At 43.6% G+C, this 19,558-nt stretch overlaps 1 protein-coding gene across 1 annotated transcript; it reads left to right on the top strand.

Annotated features, from left to right (window-relative positions):
• The first annotated feature begins 108 nt into the window (after positions 1–108).
• Positions 109–19,335, top strand: ECD (ecdysoneless cell cycle regulator). The gene is made up of 14 exons (XM_025214156.1): positions 109–124; positions 188–305; positions 1,083–1,170; positions 1,998–2,167; positions 3,306–3,498; positions 6,138–6,191; positions 6,665–6,793; positions 8,216–8,341; positions 13,509–13,594; positions 14,355–14,461; positions 16,733–16,916; positions 17,761–17,828; positions 17,935–18,152; positions 18,806–19,335. The coding sequence occupies exons 1-14, from the start codon at positions 109–111 to the stop codon at positions 19,046–19,048; spliced, it is 1,800 nt and encodes a 599-aa protein (XP_025069941.1). The 3' UTR covers positions 19,049–19,335.
• Positions 19,336–19,558: the final 223 nt, after the last annotated feature.

Below are 19,558 nucleotides of genomic sequence, written 5' to 3'. Positions count from 1 at the left end.
CCATGTTAAACGGAAGATTTGAGTAAATACAGTTTGATTTGCTGAACTACTGCTGTAATACTAATTCTAAGCCTTCAATCCCCATTCCCCCCAACCCCTTGTGAAATTATGAGACGGGAACATGGTTTGGACTAAGGAGGAGGTCACTCAATTTCTGTTCTTTTTTTTTTTTTTTTTTTTTGTCCAGGTGGTGTTCCTGCACATATTGGGGGTGTGACTGAGTTTGGAGATAATATTGAAGATGAATGGTTTATTGTGTACCTCCTACAGCAGATAACAAAAGAGTTTCCAGAGTTAGTAGCAAGGTATTCTTAACAAGGCAAACTCAATTTTATTATTTTTTGGTGAAACTATAACCTGAGACCTAAATCAATTTTTTTCTTAGTGATAGCTGTTGCCACACTGTTTTACCAGGATAGTCCAAAGGGAGTGGATTAATAATCCCCATTCAGCATGTAAAGTTAAAGCTAAGTATGTGCTTTGTTACAAGGCTTGAGGGAGGATACTGATTTTTGTGTTTTGAATTTCAAAGAATCAAATTGTTACATAACAACGTTTTGTAGCCTTTCTTCAGGGAGAGATGGGCTAGGTGTGCCATCTAGGGTGACAGTAATGTGTATAGTGTTTGATGTTTCATAAACTTCATAGGTCATTTTATATTCCTTTAATCTTGTTCTTGAATTTTGGAAAAATTGTACAGCACAATAATATTCTGACCTCTTCCTAATATAAGGCTCAAAGTACGGCTCTCATTCATGCTAGCTGCATGACTACAGAACATTTGAACTGAATTAAGTGAATTTATACAAGTAATGAGAAATACTAGTAGATTCTCATATAAGAATGTGCAAAAGAAAATCCTAAAACATCAACAGTCTGAGGAGAAAATCATTTGCCCTAAAAAAACTAAATAACTGAAATCATTAAATATATAATAGTTTCTGTCTTTGGTTGGGAGGATTTACAAAGGAATAAAAAGAAAGAAAAGATAATGGAGCCTTCTGTTACTGAAGTAGTAAATCATTTAGAATAGTTGTTGTGTTATGCAGAGCCTTTTCTAATAAAAACCTAATTTTGGGTAGGGTTGATGACAATGATGGTGAGTTCCTATTGATAGAAGCAGCTGATTTCCTTCCAAAATGGTTGAACCCTGAAAATAGTGCCAATAGGGTAAGTAACATTTTCATTCAAATTAACTTACTGGTGTATTGAGTTCAGTTCAGTACCCTCTTATTTAGTAGGCTTAAAATTCAATTCCAACTTAGAACAAAAATAAAACTAGTTAAGTAGCTTTATTTTCTTGCTTCTTTCACAAATCTACAACTGGCTCTTGTTTGTAAAGAGTCTGATAGTCATCAGCTTAATCTCTTTGATCATGGTCTAGCACAGGGATTGGCAACTCCTGGCACACATGCCAGAGCATAGTATTCAAAGGCGTTTTGCTTGACACGCGTGCCTCAGGGCAAATGGTGGGGGAGCCACAAAGGGCCCTATCCTTGTGGCAGCGGGGCTGCTTGAAGGTTGGATCCAGCTTGGGAGATGCTGCAGCTTGAGCTGCAGCTCGTGACATGGCATGATAAAATCACAGCAGCTCCAGCTCTCACCGTGTACCCTCTGGATCCAAAGCTTCTATTGCATGCACCACACTGTGATGGCATTTCTTAGCTCTGGCATGAGGCAGCAATGGGGGTGGCAACCATGGAGCTGGGGCTACAGCAGTGGACAGGCTAAGTAGCTGGAGGGTTTCTGAGGCTGTATCAGCCGTTGCTCACCGTCCTGCCACTAACTACCACATCCAGTGGGGCCCAAAAGCCCTGGATGCTGCAGCAGGCCAGACCCTTCATTTGCCAGTGGCCCACCTATAAGCTGGTGAGCTGGAAGCAACTCCATGAGCTGAATCTGTCCCATAAGCCATATGTTTGACACCCCTGATTTAACAGATAACTTATTAGTCTATATGCAAATGTGTCCCTTTCTGATGTGACTTTTATATTTAGGTGTTCTTTCACCGAGGAGAATTGTGCATCGTCCCACAATCAAAGACTTGTGGAGAGGAGCCTGCCTCCAGTCCAACAATTCCCCAGGTCTTAGCGCTGTTATCTGCACATTCAGAGGAGTTCCGGGCTGCAAAACCTATTAGAACAGCAGTCTGTAAACGCATAAGTGGGTGAGTGGGTTGTTTGGGGAGGGAAGAGGGGGGGTTGATGTTCTTTAAGTGAATGCTTTGATTCTGGGTTGTCTAGGGCACTTATTTCCTAGTATCTAATCCATTTTCTTGTCAACTACAATGAGATTTGCCACTTTTCCAATAACTAATAGCTAGACTTTTTTTTTCTGGGACATTCTACTGGTAAACCCACCTGTACGCACACAGGTGGTATACTATATTCTTATTTCAGGGTGTTGAAAAACAAAGGTACAGGGCTAAAATTATATCATATGTCTGTGTGATTTTGGCTTTTCTTATTTGTTTGTAAAAGGACAGCAGTGACTTGTGTCAGTATTCCCTGCTGGCAGTTTGAATACTTCCATTGGTATGCCTAAAATGGTCAGCAAGGGTCACTGGGTTGGTAACAGATTCCTTCTCAGAATACTTTAGGCTTAAAGAAGACTGCAATTGGATTCTGTTGTTTAATATTAAGGAACTGTAAGCTAGATGATTAGGCCACTTCACAATAAAGGACTTATCAAATTGGAGGGAGAGACTTAAACCTCTCAAAAAAGCCTAGCTATACCAGTTTTGTAAGTATAACCCACGCTGTATGTTGATTAGAATCTCCAGTTAGAAAACTAAAGTACAGTAAAAGCTCTGTTATCCGGCATCCACCAGGAATGGGGGATGCCAGATAACAAAATATGCTGGTTAACTGAGCGACCCGAACAGTCATCCTTGCCTATTCGGGCCGCCACTTCTCCCGCCACATCTGGGGCATTGCTGTCCCTCCCACGGCATCACCGCCCCTCCTGCAGGCCCTGTGGGCCACGCAGGACAGGGAGGTGGGCCCCCCGCAGCCTGTTATGCCCCCAGGCCATGGGGGCTCGGCAGTGCAAGCTGGTTTCCCACCAATTGTGGGGTCTCGGAGAAACTGGAAGTGCCACAGTGGGCACTTCCAGTTTCACTTTTCCTTACAAGCTGGCATGCCAGTTAACAGAGCATGCTGGCTTGTAAGGGGCCAGTTACCGAAGATTTTACTGTAATTTGTAACACACATTGTTTCCCCTTTTGTTGAATATCTGCATAAAGAATATCTGGTCATGTTTGTAATATTTCTTTTTTTTACATGTTATATCGTTGCCTGAAACAGATATCCTGACAAAATCAAGGCCTCCCTGCACCAAGCCCACTGTTTCCTTCCAGCAGGCATTGTGGGAGTGTTGAAGGAGTGCCCTTCTCTGGTTGCTGCTGCAGTCGAGGCCTTCTACTTGCGAGATCCCATTGACTTAAGAGCATGCCATCCTTTCAAAATTTTCCCTCCAGACACGCGTGTGATGAGTTGCGTAAGTGATATTTCTTCTGGTAACCTATTCTCTCTCGTGACTCTGATTTGTTATGCTGTTTCTTTGATCATTGTGTTAGGAAAATGCACAGCTTTCAGTTTTAAAAATAGTACATTTCTGATTAACTTTTCTTGAAAGCATTCATAAGTTTCTACTTAGTTAAGGTATTTTAAGTCTTACTACTTGTACTCACTGTGGAACTAGATTGTTAAAAGCAGATGAGTTTCTTTTCTTCAACAAAATAATTCTGAAATGATAGAAAAGCCAATTTAGAATTGCTTTATTTTGTTTTGAAACATTGCTTTTTAGTTCAGGTGGCAGTCACTGAAATGCTGGATGAAATGCACAGGTGGCCCTCAACACTTGTGATCATTGAATAATTGCACAGTAACTGACTCCATTATTCTGACCAATTTTTTTGATTGGGCATTTGGGGCATTGAAAGCTTTTCTCTGTTACTATGAAAGGATTTAAGACTAACTCCAAAACTGCAGTGATTTAGGCTTTCCCATCTGCAATCTCAACACCTTTGATCTTCAGAGAACTGACCAGTGGCATAGTGCTGTCCTTCAACTTCTAGCTAGCTAGCAAAATGTAAGCATTTCCTTGTACTGTTTAATGTGTATGTTGTAGCTGTAACTGCTACAAAGGAAGTACTTGACTACTTGTGGAAGGGGAATTGCTTATTAAATCCTTGTATTAAGATGTAGTCATTATCTGCTACCTTGCTTGTGCATTCTGCCACAAACTTTAAGGATCCAGTTTGAAGGAATTTAATAAGGCAACATATTTCAATTTTAATTAAGAAAGGGTAAAAAGCAAGCAAACATAAATGGTCATTTCTCTTTCCGCATTTTTTCCTCAGTTTCCCCTGCCCCTCCAACACCCTTTCTTTCCACATACATCCCAAAGTAAGCCATGTATGTTAGAACCAGCTCCAGCAGACATACTTCCACAGCTGTACAACTCTGCCACTTTAGCTGGAAGACAGCCAAAGGTTTTATAGAAGGTTGCAATACCCAGAAACTTTTATGCAGAGTAGAGGAGGCCCTCCCTTATCTCCTTTGAAATTGACAGCTTTTTAGATAGTCAGGTTTTCCTTACTCCTAATTCTGTAGAACAGTGGTCACCAACTAGTGGATCTCGATCCACAGGTAGATCTCAGAGCCTCTTGTGGTAGATCTTAGAGTCAATCTGAGGCTGGGGTGGGGGGCTGAGTGCCTGTGTGCATGCACAAGTATGCTCCAGCCCAACAGGTCAGTCTGTGGGGAAGAGAAGAGACAGGGTCTAGATCAAGGCCCCCGCGGTGAGGGACAGGGCCGCAGAGGCAAGAGCAGGGGTAAGTTGAGTGGAGCCCCAGCCAGGTGGGACTTACCTGCTGGGGAGGCGTGCCCCTAAATAATTTGTTCTCCTTCTGCCTTGATCCCCACCCCACCCCCCACCCCCCACTTACCTGCTGGGCAGGAAGAGGGGGGGGTGCACAGTAGATCTTGGGTTGCTTTTAAATGCCAAAGGTGATCACCTACTTTAGCAGTGGTCTCCAACCTTTTAGAAGATTCATCCTATCATAGTCTACACTATGCAGAATTTTGAGAGTTTCTAGGATACAGTGTTCTTCAATAACTGATGTGGATTTTGTTTGTGTTGCTCTTGCCATCATGTGGCCATATTTTAATAATGAGCAGGATGGAAGTGATGCCTGCATGTATCTCTCTTTTAAGTCTGCATTCTCAAGCATGAGTGCCTAAAATATTGATTTAAGAGTCTAAATAGCTAGATTTTTGTTAACTACCTAGTAACTTTCACTGAGGTTAGTGGATACTACTAGAGGTACGTGGATACATCGGTCCTATATCATATCAGAACTGATTAAAAGGAAAATTGCCATTATCAGCAATTAGCTTTTTTTGGCTGATGTAGCCAGTAATGTCACTATAAATGCTGTGTGCACATGCGTAGCCTCAACACTGCATGCAGGCAGCCAGGAGTGCAGCCCGGCAGCGCAGAGAGCAGCGTCTGGTTGATAAGTTTGTTGTGGAGGAAGGGGCATAGAAGGAGCATGGCGGAGGGGGGCGGGCAGACTGAGGCCCCTGTGGTGAGGGAGTGGAGCTGGTGCAGGGACAGGCACTTCAGTGGGGGGATGGGGGTTGCAGGGTGGAGCCACGTGGCTTGTCCAAGGGATGTGGGGAGGGGAACGGCTTCTACCACTACACCACCCCTGGGGGAGTCATAGTGGCATGTGCCCTCCAGATCTATGTGGGGTGAGGGCAGGTTGCCACTGCAGGCTGGGGCTGGGGGCAGTGCCAGGCTCTTCCTGGCAGAGAGCAGCTGAGCCGAGCTGCACTTGGGGTGGGCAGCAGCGCTGGGAGGGGGACCACAGGCAGGGGGGAGGGGCTGCAGCCACCCCAAAATTCGCTGTAGCCCCGCCACCACCTGCCCCAAGCGCAGTCCCAGCCCAGCTCCCCCTTACAAGGAAGAGCCCAGCACCACCCACAGTGCCCTGCACACAGATCTGGGGAGCATGCCCCGCAGCCCCTGGACCAGCCACGGTTCCATCCCGCACCCTGCCCCACTCCTTCCCTCACCACAAGGCCCTCAATTTGCCCCCCCCCAACGCCCTTTCCCTTCCCCCACAACAGACTTACCAGCCAAATGCTGCTTTCCACGCTACTGGGCCACATATCAGCAATCGGGTCAGTATCGGTCAATATGGCTTGTTAAAAATTGGCCATCAATATTGGCCCAAAAAATCTCTATCATTACTCCCCTAGATACTGCTGGACGTTTGGCTAACATCAAAAATCGGACCAACTACGTAAGGCTTCTAAAAATGGATTTGACAGCCAAACTTAAAGATTATTCTTATTATTAGTAGTAGTAATAATAGTAATAATAATATTAATAATTTTGACAGCCCTACCTTATGCTAAAATTGTGTTTTGCAAGGTTCCAAGTGTTCTTGATTTATACATTAAATCCAAGATTTTTAGAGCGAAACTCATTTTGTCTGTCTTTTGGGTAACATCTTAAGTGTAACTTGTAGCATGGTAGGTCCAAAACAAAATTTGGACTGAAAAATGGGGATTTTAGTAGAAAATATCATGCTTTGATGCAAGTTCCTTGTTTTTCCTTCTTTCCTTCTAATGTTTCCTTCTAATGTTTACAGGTCACATTCACCAAGTGTTTATATGCACAGTTAATGCAGCAGAAATTTGTTCCAGACCGACGCAGTGGGTATATACTTCCATCCCCTTCACATCATCAATACAAAGCACATGAGTTAGGCATGAAGTTGGTAATGGTCTTTTACTCATATCTTGCATTTATATGCCTGATTCTTGGTTTTTGTTGTTTGATTATTGGGGAAATATTAGGAGCGAGTCTTTAATTTATCTGTAGCATGCTTGCAGAGAGAACTTGCAGGGTATTAGCAGTTTATATCACCAAATAGATGCTGCATAGAGAAGTATTCTTTTTACAGGGATGTGCATAGTATGTTCCTCCCAGTAATTTTACTTTACCTAATCTATTGTTCCTTTTCCTCCTACAAATTAGTTTAATGCTAAACTGCTCCCGTATTTGTTAAAGGCAAAATCTTTCGGTCCTCTTCCTACACTTTTTCATTCTTCCTTTCATTCTTCTTTTCTTATGGCAGAAATTTGCAACCCATAATTTGTTTCTAGCGCAGCTCTATAAGCAGAAACTGTACCACAATTGCAGCTCATCAGTCTTAAGAGCATATTGCCTTGGTTGTAAAGCCATTTTTTGCTTTAGAGAAATGGATATGAGACATAAGTTGAAGGTAGTCCAGGCGGAGGTGTCTTTTTTTCAGGCACCAGAAGAGAATTACTTTAGCCACCTCCTGATGCTTGTCAGTACATCGTCAGTTGTAACATGCTTCCTTCTGCAGGCTTGTTCACATGGGGAAAGTTACTAGGAAGTAAGCTAGCTGCAGATTTACAGTGCAATAAGTGCTGTGTGCTAACTTCCCATATGTATATTCCTAGTGCAGAGTAAGTATAGAGTGGGGTACTCCACTTGGCAGTACTCTTATGGTGCAGGCACATAATTGCTACAGAGTTTGGTTTTTTTTTTCCTTGGATTTTGTTTAGTAGTAAAGAGTGGAAACAACTTTTTTAAGCTATGTCTCTAGGTGCTATTGCATTAGTTAACCAGTAGGTGGCAGGAAAGCCTGTCCACACTGAGGAAATGGCTATTCTGTCATGAAATTGAACAGAGACATGAATGCATGATATGTGGGAAAGTTACTGTGTAGAACATATGAAGTTACTACACATTTCTCAAGGGATAACTTGCCATAGATTTGAGTGCCTTGCTGTATTGTAAGGTCATGTGTCAAGTATTTGCTATACTTTTACTATTTGGCAAATATCATGGGTCTGCTCTTGTTTGTATGTAGGGAAGTTAGCGTGCTATAAATTCACACTATATATTATTTAGCAGTAATTTGATTGTAACGACAAGCTCTGGGTATCATGGGGCCACTGCCTAGCTAATCTGAAAGTTGAAACTCAGCAAATCTCCCAGGCCATAATGTGATCTCAGGGTGGATGCATCAAATCCATTTATGAAATGGCAGTATTGGGGAGTGAGGGCTACCTCATGTGAGCTCTTCATGCAGTCCTTTTTAAGCTGATTTAAACAAATGTATCCTATTTAAGAACCTTTATTGGAAACTTTCTTCTTTCTTTCTTAGGCGCATGGGTTTGAAATCTTATGCTCCAAGTGCAGTAAAGTTTCTCCTGATTCTAAAAGGCCTGTATCAAACAACCCATTATGGGATGGCTTCCTCAACAGCCTGAAGAAGAATAATTATTTCAAGGTAAAGAAATCATTTTTGTTTCTCTGCATAATTCAGGGAAAACAGTATTGTCCAAACTTTGTCAAGGTTTCCAACAGATTTTAGATAAGGTGAGGGACATAATTTTTCATTATGAGAGACGAATGAAGGTTTTTAGTCTTCAAAGAGTTCTTTTGTCCGTGTCTCTTTCCACCGTCCTATTAGATTATAGTAGAATATGAGGAAGGAGGGCCACCAGCAACTGCACCCAGAAGACGCAGAGCAATCGTGGTGGGCAATTCCCTTCTGAGGGGGACAGAGGACCCAATCTTTCACCCTGACCCTGTAGCACATGAGGCTTGCTGCCTCCCTGGGGCTTGTGTCCATGGTGTGACTGAGAGGATCCCCAAACTCATCCGGCCCACGGACCACCATCCCATGCTACTCATCCACATGGGCACAAATTACATGGCTCAGTGATCCCGGCCGAGTCATGTGCAACTACAGGGCTCTGGGGGCTGGACTCGGGTAGTTTTTTCCTCAATCCTCCCTGTCACAGGCCCCAGAGGGATAGGTGCATCAGTATAGTGAACAGAAGACTCTGGCGATGGTGCTATCGCGCGGGGTTTGGCTTATTTGACCACACTCTGCACTTCACTGAGAGAGGTTGTGTACTGTTGGAAGAGATGGCCTCCACCTCAACTAGAAAGGGAAGAAGCTCTTGGCCAGAATGGCTGACCTACTCGACAGGGCTTTAAACTAAGATCACTGGGGGATGGAAGGTCAATCAACAGTTCTAGCCTAGGTCATGCCAATCACAGCAGTAACAGCTTAAGTAGCCCAAGGGAACCCAACCCACCCTGACGAGACCCAAGGAAAGGTTATGTCCCATCACATAAAGAAGCCTATGGCTTCCCATGGCAAACTCAACTGCCTGTACACAAACGCTAGGAGCTTGGGTAACAAGAAAGAGGAGCTGGCCCTTCTGACAGATAATGATTATGACCTCATAGAGATAATGGAGACCTGGTGGGACTCCCCCTATGACTGGTGGGTAGGTATAGAAGGCTATACCCTCTACAGGAGAGATCGGGTTGGGAAGAAGGGCTCCCTATGTCAAGGAGCAGTACACTTCCTTCAAACTGAATTCAGTAACCATGGAGGGCATCTTGAGACCGTCCAGGTTAAAATACAGGGGGAACATGGGGAAGGGGGTATACTTGTAGGAGTCTATTACAGACCTCCTATCCAAGAAGAACTGGATCTCAAATTCAATAGGGAACCGACTGAGGGTACACGTTCCTGATGTATGATCGTTATGGGAGACTTCAACCTCCCTAACATCTTGTGGGATGAACACACAGCCAGGTCTGACTGGTCGCGTAACTTCCTCGCCTGCACTGATGACCTGTACCTAACACAAACGGTCTATGGGCCAACTAGGGGAGAGGCACTGTTGGATCTGGTTCTGGTTAAAGGGGATGATCTGGTGAGTGATCTGAGGATTGAAGCCAAGCTTGGTGACGGCGACCATGATCTGATTACTTTCTTTGTCCAACACAGGGTGGGCAAATCCCTCAATAAAACAGAAATCCTCAGCTTTGGGAAGGCTGACTTCCACAAACTCAGGAGACTGGTCAGTTGGGCACCAAAAGACCATGCCCAACTAGGAAGGGGAATCTATGACGAATGGTTGTTCCTACAGAACTCCATTCTCAGTGCACAAGAGAAGTCCATCCTATACCACAGGAAATGCAGTCAGAGGACAGGGAAGCCCCCTTGGCTTAACAGAGAACTTCTGGGTCTCCTGAAACAAAAAAGAGATGCCTACACCAGATGGGAAAACTGGAACCATCACCAAGGAGGACTACTTATCTCTAGCCCATACCTGTAGGGAGTAGTCCAGAAAAGCCATGTTAGTAACCAAACTTAGTCTAGCCACCGGAATCAAGGATAACAAAAAATCAGTCTTCAGATATGTGGGAAGTGAGGAAGAATAAAAGCACCATTGGCCCCCTGTGAGATCAAATGGGGCAGCTGACATCTGACACCCAATAAAAGGCCAATCTCCTAAATGATTACTTTGCATCAGTTTTCTACCTGCCCAAAGGGGTCACGCTGTCAGGATGCAAAGCAACCTGGGCTCAAGAGATGGGCCCACAATTGATGTAGATCAAGTGAGAGAACACCTCAAGCGGTTTGACATCTATAAATCCACATGCCTGAACAGATTACACCCCAGAGTCTTAAAAGAGCTGGTGGACATCATGGCCAAGTTATTTGAAAGCTTATGGCATTTGGGTGACGTACCGGAAGACTGAAAAAGAGCCAACGTGGTCCCAATCTTCCAGAAAGGGAAGAAAGATCCAGGGAATTACAGACCTATCAGTCTGATGTCCATCCTTGGAAAGATCTTGGAGAAAATTATCAAGGGATCCATCTGCAACAGGTTAACAGAAGGCAACCTACTGAATGCCAGCCAACATGGTTTTGTTGCTGGAAGGTCTTGCCAGACCAACCTTATCTCCTTCTGTGACCAGGTGACACATTGCCTGGACAAGGAAGAAGAGGTTGATGTCATTTATCTGGACTTCAGGAAGGCCTTTGACTTGGTCTCCCATGATGTCCTCGTGACCAAGCTGGGGAATTGTGGCCTTGACCATCTCATGGTCCAATGGCAAAGGGTACTAGTTGATGGGAGCAAATCAACATTGCACTAGGTTACCAGTGGAGTCCCCCAGCGCACAGTGCTTGAGCCAGTACTCTTCAATATTAATGACCTGGATTCGGGCATCAGATGCAGACTGGCAAAGTTTGTGGATGACACTAAACTATGGGGGGAAGGTGGTCATGCTGGAAGACAGGCTGGGGATACAGGCCGACCTGGACACGCTTGCAAAGTGGGCAGACAAAAGCATGATGGCATTCAACATAGAGAAATGCAGGGTACTCCACCTTGAGGAAAAAAAAGCATCATACTTATAGGCTCAGTGGTGATACACTCACTAGCACTGCAACCAAAAGGGACTTGGGAGTCTTGATTGACCACAAAATGAACATGAGCCCCCAATGCAATGCCATAGCTGGCAGAGCAAACCAAACTCTGGCCTGCATCTACCGATGCATCTTGAGCAAAACCAGGGACGTCATCCTCCTGCTTTACTCGGCCATAGTGATGCTGCAGCTGGAGTACGGTGTCCAGTTTTGGGCTCCCCATTTCAGGAGGGATGTGGATAAGCTTGAGAGAGTCCAGAGGAGAGCCACCTGTATGATCCAAGGCCAAGAGAGCACGCCTTACAAGGAGAGGCTGAGGGACATAGGACTCTTCAGCCTGGCAAAGAGAAGGCTCAGGGGGCACTTGGTGGCTGTCTATAAGTATATAAGGGGGGGTGCATCAGGATCTGGGAGAACAGTTGTTCACCAGGGCTCCCCAAGGGATAACTAGGTATAATGGCCACAAACTTCTAGAAGGCTGAGTCAGACTTGATATAAGGAAAAACTTCTTTATGGTCTGAGTGTCCAAGGTTCAAAAGGCATTTGGATATTTTATCTTGCTGGGATCATCTGATCCCTGCACACTTCCTGCCTCTGGGGGGCTGGACTCTGATCTCATGAGGTCCCTCCCAGCCCCTAATGTCTATGAATCTTTTACAAATTGAAAAGGAGGATTTGGGGGTGAACTCCTGCCTATTAAGAATGAGAAAACAGCCTTCATGAAGAGACCAAAATAATAAATGCTGTTGTATGCAGGTACTTTCATTTTTATGGAAAACAGAAATATGAAATGGTTAACAGTCTTTAAAATCTAATATAGTTCAAGTTCCATACTTTTTAAATCACACTGGATTGGAACATTTTAGTTCTATACAGCAGACTAAAAAAGTGTACCTTTTATATATGACATGCTATTTCCTTGGCTTACAGTTTACATTGACAAGTTCTAAACTGTTAAGGTTTGTTTAATACATTAGCTTTTTTTATATTTAGCATTATGCAGCGATTCTGTGATGTCATAGTTGTAGATGTAAATACTAAATATCAATCTGAAGATTGATTGATTTATGGTTCTAAGAGATCTCTTTGGTAGTTATGTTCTTTGTGGTAGCTGCTGTGAGAACACAGCAAATAATGTTAGGGATTATTAAGGGAATTGCAAACAAAACAGAAATTGTCATTATGCTCTATAAATCCCTACTGCGTCCTCACCTTAAGTACTGTGCTCAGCTCTGGTACCCACATCTCAGAAAGGATATAGAAGAGCTAGAGAAGGTACAGAGAAGGGCAACAAGGATGATTACTGGTATGGAGGGGCCTCCATATGAGAAGAGACTAAAGAGATGTTTGATGGGGGATGTGATAAGGATTTACATAATATTAAATGATGAGGAGAAAGTAAATGGGGATTTTTATTTACTTTCAACACAAGAATAGGGATCACAAAAATAAAACTAGTAAGTAGCAAGTTAAAACTAACAAAAGGAAGTTGGGGGGGGGGTTGTTTTGTTTTGGTTTTTTTGCAGCATGTAATTAAAGTGTGCAACTCTGCCACCAGATGTAGAAGCTGACAATTTAGCCAGATTCAAAAAGGAATTGGACAAATTCTTGGCAGAAAGGGGCATCAGTAGCTACTGAGGATGGGAATTGAGGTTGTAGCCTCTGAATCAGAATTACTTAGACTTTAAATGCTGGAGGCTGCAAGTAAGAGAGAACAGCAAGATTAAAAAAAAACAAACCCTGGTTATACCCAGTTCTCTCCCTTTCAGCATCCGCACCGTGACACAGGCTACTAGACAGGATGGACCTATGGTCTGACCCAGTACATGGCTGTTCGTATGTTTTAACAAACAACATTCCTCATTTGTGTGGAAAATCAACTGTATTGCAACATAACAGATTTTTTTTGCATCTTTTCTTTTATCTCATGGCTGCTTTTGCTGATAACAGAAACATGCCCATTTTCTGGTCTGTAATCTGTGTGTAGCTGGCAAAATAGAATAATTTATTTTGTATCTGTCACTTCTAAATTTGTGATGTTGTATCTGATCAAACTTCTTTCTCAAGGGTCTATGCAAACTACTATGGCTATTAAAGTAAAACTGCATTATCATACTTGCACATTCTACTACTAATACTAGTCCCTGTAGGCACACCTGTGAAGGTAATGGGAAGAGGATTTGGTAAATTAATATTAGTGACTTGTACTAAATAGGGTGAACTAGAAGGATCTGAAAAGTATTTGGAATGGCTGCGTATGGCAGAGAATTATTTTCAGCAATCTGCTATCAAGCCAGAAAGGTAAGAGACCTACTATACACTGATTTCTTTTTTTTGTTTGTTTTGTTGTTAGTTATAAAAATATAAATATGGAGCTGGATGGGACATCTGTCATCTAATCTTATGACTTGCACTGAGGCAGTCTGCCCTCACCGTGTGCACAGATCCAGGGGCATACGCCCCCCCATGCCCTCGCAGGATGCATGCAGCAGCGGGAGCTGCTCCCCACAGGCCCCAGACGAGCTGCAGCTCTGTCCTGTGCCCCACCCCACCCCGGCTGTGCAGCGCCTGCCCCAGCTCCAGCAGCCCCACTCCCTCCTTTACTGTGGGGGCTTCTATCTGCTCCCCCCTGCCCCTTTCCCACAACAGACTTACAAGTTGGATGCTGTTCTTCAAGCTGCCAGGCCACATATGAACAATCGGATTGGTATTGGCAGATATGGCTCATTAAAAATCGGCAAAAGGTATCAGCCCAAAAAACTCTATCAATACACTCCTAATAGTAAATGCATGTAATTCTATTTAGAACAGGAGTTGGCAACCTAAAACCAGTAGTGACTTTTGATTCAGTCTGCAGACATGGAGCCATCAGCAGCTTTTGGCAGTGGAGGAATTTGGCATGAGTTGCTTTCCCCATGCCAGCATGGGGAAAAGCAGCGGTGGCTGGTCCCAGTGCCTGCTCTCCTGCCCAGCACAGCCTGAACTGGGTCAGTGCAGTCTGCAACCTTTAAAAGCTTGCTGATCATTCATACATTTATATATATCTAATTACTTCTTTTAGCTCTGTTGCCATGAGCCCAGGTGAAGAAATCTTGACTTTGCTACAGAAAACATCCTACAATTTAAAGGAACTTGAAGAAGCAGCAGCTAGTCTTCCTTCAGAGGATGGTGAGTGAAGTTGATGGCACAGGATCTGAAGCTGTGTTTCTAATATAATAAGCAGCTTTTCTGTAGAAGTTTGTAAAACTATATTGAGACTCGAGTTTGTCTTCTGTGCTGAGACCTGCTAAAAGATATTTTTAACATGTTTGTTAGTACAGAATTGTTTATTGTATTGAGACCACCAGAGCACTTCAAATGAGTAGGTTTCTTCACACAGTAAGTGTTAACTTGCTTAAGCCATTTCCTTCAGTATGAAGAATGACAGCCTTTGGAGTTTTGCATAATTTTGTAGGTCATCTAGAAATATACTAGGGTCCTCTAGCAGTATAGTGGTTCTCAACCTTTGTAGGTTCAAGGCACCGCTCAGAAAATTCCAGTTCTTAGTTTTCTCTCGCTTTTCAACTATGGTAAAAGAAGAGAACAATTATTCTCTTGCAAAGAACTCAAAGACTGCAATGGGTCAGAATGTTTTTTGACATTATGGGCTCCTATCTGAAATATCTGGGTTTATTTTGTGAGTCATGTATGGGTGTTTGCACACCTAAGAGTGCTAAAATGGTGTGGCACTCATAAAAGGATCTCATATCCTTATTGGGCGTGTCCACACATGCAAGCATGTGCGCTTGCAGCAGCTCAAATAGAAGTGGTGCAAATTTGAGCTGGGGCTTTTTACTTCAGCACACATGCTCAGACATGCACTTCGTTGTGGAGCTAATTGTGCCACTTGGGGCAAAATAATCCTGCCTGGCTCCTTTTGGATCTTCAGCCAGGGGGAGGTAGAGCCCAGGGCCAGCACCTGTGCTGTCCCCAGCAGTATAAAAATCTGCCCTGTCCTAGCTCCAGCAGTATAAAAAGCCACCCTGGCAAGTAGCTCAGGGCTAATCGCTCGCAGGAGCTTCTGGGGCCCAGCTGATTGGTGCCTGGGGACACTACCCCTTGTGCCAGCTGGAATGCTGAAGCAGCCCTGAGAGTCCCCTGCACCCTCTACCCAACCACCCCTGAGAGCCCCCGGCCCCCTCTACCCCCTGCAGCAGTCTGGCAGGGGGGGCTGCTGCTGGCTGTGACCTGCTGTGCACCTGCCAGACTCAGATAGGGACTGCAGAGCCAGTAGAGCAGGCTTGTCCAACACGTGGCCTGCCAAGGCTTTTTTTTGAGGCCTGCGGTGCTGCAACGGGAAATGGAAGTAAACACTGTTTACTTTCGTTCCCACCCCTTGTCCCTCCCCCAGCCCCTCAGAGGCTTCCTAATGGTCGCTGAAGGGCTGGGGAAGTGGCAAGGTTCCCACACGCACTGTGTCAGCTTGACGTTGCTGACGTGGTGCGTGTGGGAAGAGGAGTAGCCGTGTGCTGCTCGGGACAGGATGAGCCCAGCCGGAGCAGGAGGAGCTTAGCTGCATTTTCCCCCTACCTGCGCCAGTCAGTCCCAAGCGGCATACGGCTCCAGCGGCGGAGGGCCTCAGGGGGGCTGGCCCCGGGGGGGAGGGGCTGGGTGCAGCAGGGGTTGGGGGTCTCGTGGGGGCTGGGAGAGTGGGCAGGGCCATTGAGTGCGCCCCCCCCATGGTCCCCTCCCCCAACCCCTTGCTCACTGGCACTGGAGTCCTGGTGCTGAAACATGCGGCCTGGCCGGCTGCGTGTTTCAGCACCAGGGCGAAGGCCAACCCTGCCAAAGTGTCTCCGTGGAGGACCCAGCCTCCAGTTGCCTCGGCATGGTCAGGGACTGTGCCCTGGCCTGCTTTTTTAAACGTCAATTTTTTTAGACCCCTGGATATCCAGGGGTCTAATTTTCTCCCCGCACTGCAAGTTTGCAGTGCGGGGGAACATTTTTTTTGTTCCTACACATGCCTGTTGCCCCGCCTCAAAGGGGTTTGAGGCGAGGCAAGAGGCACGTGCATACTCGTGTGGACATGCCCTTCGAGGATCACTCACTGCTCTAATAATACAAATTGTAGACAGTTATTTTCCTTCTTTTTCTCTTCTTGTTGCTCCACATTTCTCCCAGCCTACGTTCTGTATTATTAAAGCATACATGTTAATAAATTTCATTCCAGTTTGGAAATGCTAATGCAGGATGCAAAACAATGGAAACTGAAGCTATAAATGTTTCATTTTATTAACTTATTTTTCTTCTTCCTCCCGTCTCCCTTGCAAACTGTAACTGGTGCATATGGTTTTTTTTAACTAGTTTGTTCATGTTACAGATTTCAAGACAAGAGTGTTTAATCTTTAGGATGACAGACTTATGTCTGGATCACAAAAATGTTCCTCTCTGTTCTCTCAGATGATAGTTGGTTGGAGATTTCTGAAGATGCTTTGGATCAGATCCTGAATGAGGCCTCAGCTAAACGTGAATCCATTCCTCCCTCGCATGAGGAAGAGCAGAATTACGATTTGGGAACAGTTGCTGAAAGCATGAAGGCTTTTGTATCCAAAGTCTCAGCACATGATGGAGCAGAGATTCCATGGTATCTGTTTAAGAAGTGATGCAGCATCTGTGATGCATTACTATTATTGCGGTCCTCTTGTGATATTGTTAAGGGATTCTGCTATCAAATTGTAACAAAGCTTGAGTGATACTTTTAGCATTGCTAGAACCCTGAAAAATTTAAGATTCTTAGTTCATACAGATCTTTAAAAAAAAATTAATTTGTAGAGCTGGTGTTAGTAATGCATTTTCAGCTCTCTCTTTTTTGATTCTTTTTCATCTTATATTGCCGATTCCTATAGTATCTGGACAACACTGGAGAGAGTGTGTTTTAAGTATACAAAATTGTAGACTGAAAATGTTGATTTGGGGTATTCAGGGGTAAAAGTGAAATTTAAGTTGGGAGTATCAGACTTGCTAAATTAAAACCATCTATTTGTGTAATGCACCTGTTTCTTTGACTTCATACAGATAAATATATTAAATAAAACAGTGCAGAAGAAATAGCAGCAGTGTAAATGTGTTCCACAATTAAACACAAAGGAAGTGCTGTGTTTTCCAAAGCAGTCACAATTGTGGACACTTTCACAGTAGATGTTTTATTATTTTATATACTTCTTTATATTTGATTACATGACAAGTTATAGGCAGCTGTTCAGTCTTGTTGCCCTAAAGAACTGTTCAGTAGAAACACTAATAGCTGTCTTTTTTTATTTAAATGGAAATACAGTAAAATCCCTGTTATCCAGCATGAGTGGGGAATGCTGGGTGCTGGTTATGTAAAAATTCCGGTTCCTAATTTTGTCCTGGCTGATGCCAGACTTTCTTGGCTGTACAAGAGAATGAATTGCTATCTAAATAAAGATCTTATTTTTAAATTTCAGGTCAACTGATGAAGCCCATGTAACCTTTGATGTTGAGTCTTTTACAAATGCTTTAGATAGAATTTTAGGTGAGAGATTTTTAAAAGTAGTCTCCTTGTAAATGTACTCATTTTTCTTAGCTTTCCATGGGCATTGCACTAGCTTGTGTGTTTTTTGCATTGGATTTATTTATAGGGGCAGATTCAGAAGAGCTGGATTCAGATGATCTAGATGAGGAGGAAGAGTTTAAGTTCTTGGACAGTGATGAAGACCTGAATACTGAAGCCCATGGTGAAGAGCAGAAGGCATTACCAAATGAAATTATGGGCAGTCTGAGATCATACATGAACGAAATGGACCATGAGCTGGCCCACACTAATGTTGGCAAAAGCTTCACCACCCAAAAGAAAATGGTATGTAAAAGATGGGAGATGGGGTTGTTTTGGTAACTTGCCCTATTTCCTGAAAACCTTTGGAGAGAAGGCAGGTAGTGAAGTGATGGCCTTAAGCAATATAATCAGTGACACTGTAGTCCCTAAGCACATAGGCTCATTCCAAAAAGATCTTGTGTGCAAAAAGTGTGGTGTATGCTGCACCACTGGACTTACAATGTTTAAAAAAAAAAAAGAAAAGAAAAAAGCTAAATTTTAGCCTGTCCAATGGCTGTAAGTTCCTGTTTCATTTCTGCATTTTAGTATTGCAAGCAACTGTATCATGACCCAAGTAAGTTTTTCCAGGAACCCTAAACAAAATCGAACAAAATGTCTCATAATTCTCTGTCCTTTTGAGATGGTATGGTTGGTTCTTTGGTTCATGATCTCTTGTCACTTGGGAGGGAATGACACACTGGCCTTCGTCTTTCTGCTTATTTTGTTCTGTTCTGCCTTGATTGCAAAGAGTTGTTCTGGTGACTTCTTTAATAAGTCTGTGCTGTTTCTGCCCTTTTTTTAGTTAGGAGCTTTTGCTCTGGTTGCTTTTTTTTCCCCATGCACCAGCTGTGATCATGTTAACAAATATTTTATTACATTATGCATTTCTTAAAATACTCTTTCTGCATTTACTTTAGGTTAGTTCTGCTAAAGCAGTTGTGTCCCAGGGTTCTTATAGTAACTTGGAAGATGATTCTGGTGCAGAAGATGGTGATACAACCCCTGTGGATGTAGATATGAACCTAGTGACTAACTTACTGGAATCCTACAGTGCTCAAGCTGGACTGTCAGGACCTGCCTCTAACATTCTACAAAGCATGGGTGTACACTTACCAGACAACATGGATCAGATACGCACTAGCAGTGGAACAGGAGAATAACAGATGATCACAGTTCAGAGGACATTGCTGAGTGGAAACAAAAACATAAGGACAGCAGCAGTTTGGAAGAAAAGACAAATGGTATGAATATTAAACACTTGGCTACACAGTTTGCTCATGGCTTTTAAAGGACAAAATGTGATTACTTGGTAAAATCTGTCTGGCCTCTTAAGACCAAAATTGCTGTGTGCATGAAGTAGGACCTTTTTTATTTTTTATTTTTTTTCACTTGTTCACTGTGGGTTTGGTTTTTGATTTGAATAAAGATCTCCTTTCTTGTGTTACAAGTGCTGTGTATCAACATAAAGTTAATAATCTGAGTGGTGATTTCCCCTCCCCCCGGCTGGCTCCAGACCTTTATTTTTTTTCCTTTCCCATTATCAGTATTTGCACCTTTTTTACCCATTAACAGGAGTTGATTTGGATGATTAAAAAATTGATTTACCTTTGAAAACACTTATCAGCAAATAACAGCCTCTTTTCTAGAGTCGTTCAACTGCCCAACAAACA

The sequence above is a fragment of the Alligator sinensis genome, unplaced genomic scaffold (genome assembly GCF_000455745.1).
Source record: "Alligator sinensis unplaced genomic scaffold, ASM45574v1 scaffold1274_1, whole genome shotgun sequence".
Taxonomy (NCBI): Eukaryota; Metazoa; Chordata; order Crocodylia; family Alligatoridae; genus Alligator; species Alligator sinensis.
The sequence above is the reverse complement of the archived record's forward strand: the minus strand, read 5'-3'. Positions and strand labels throughout refer to the sequence as shown.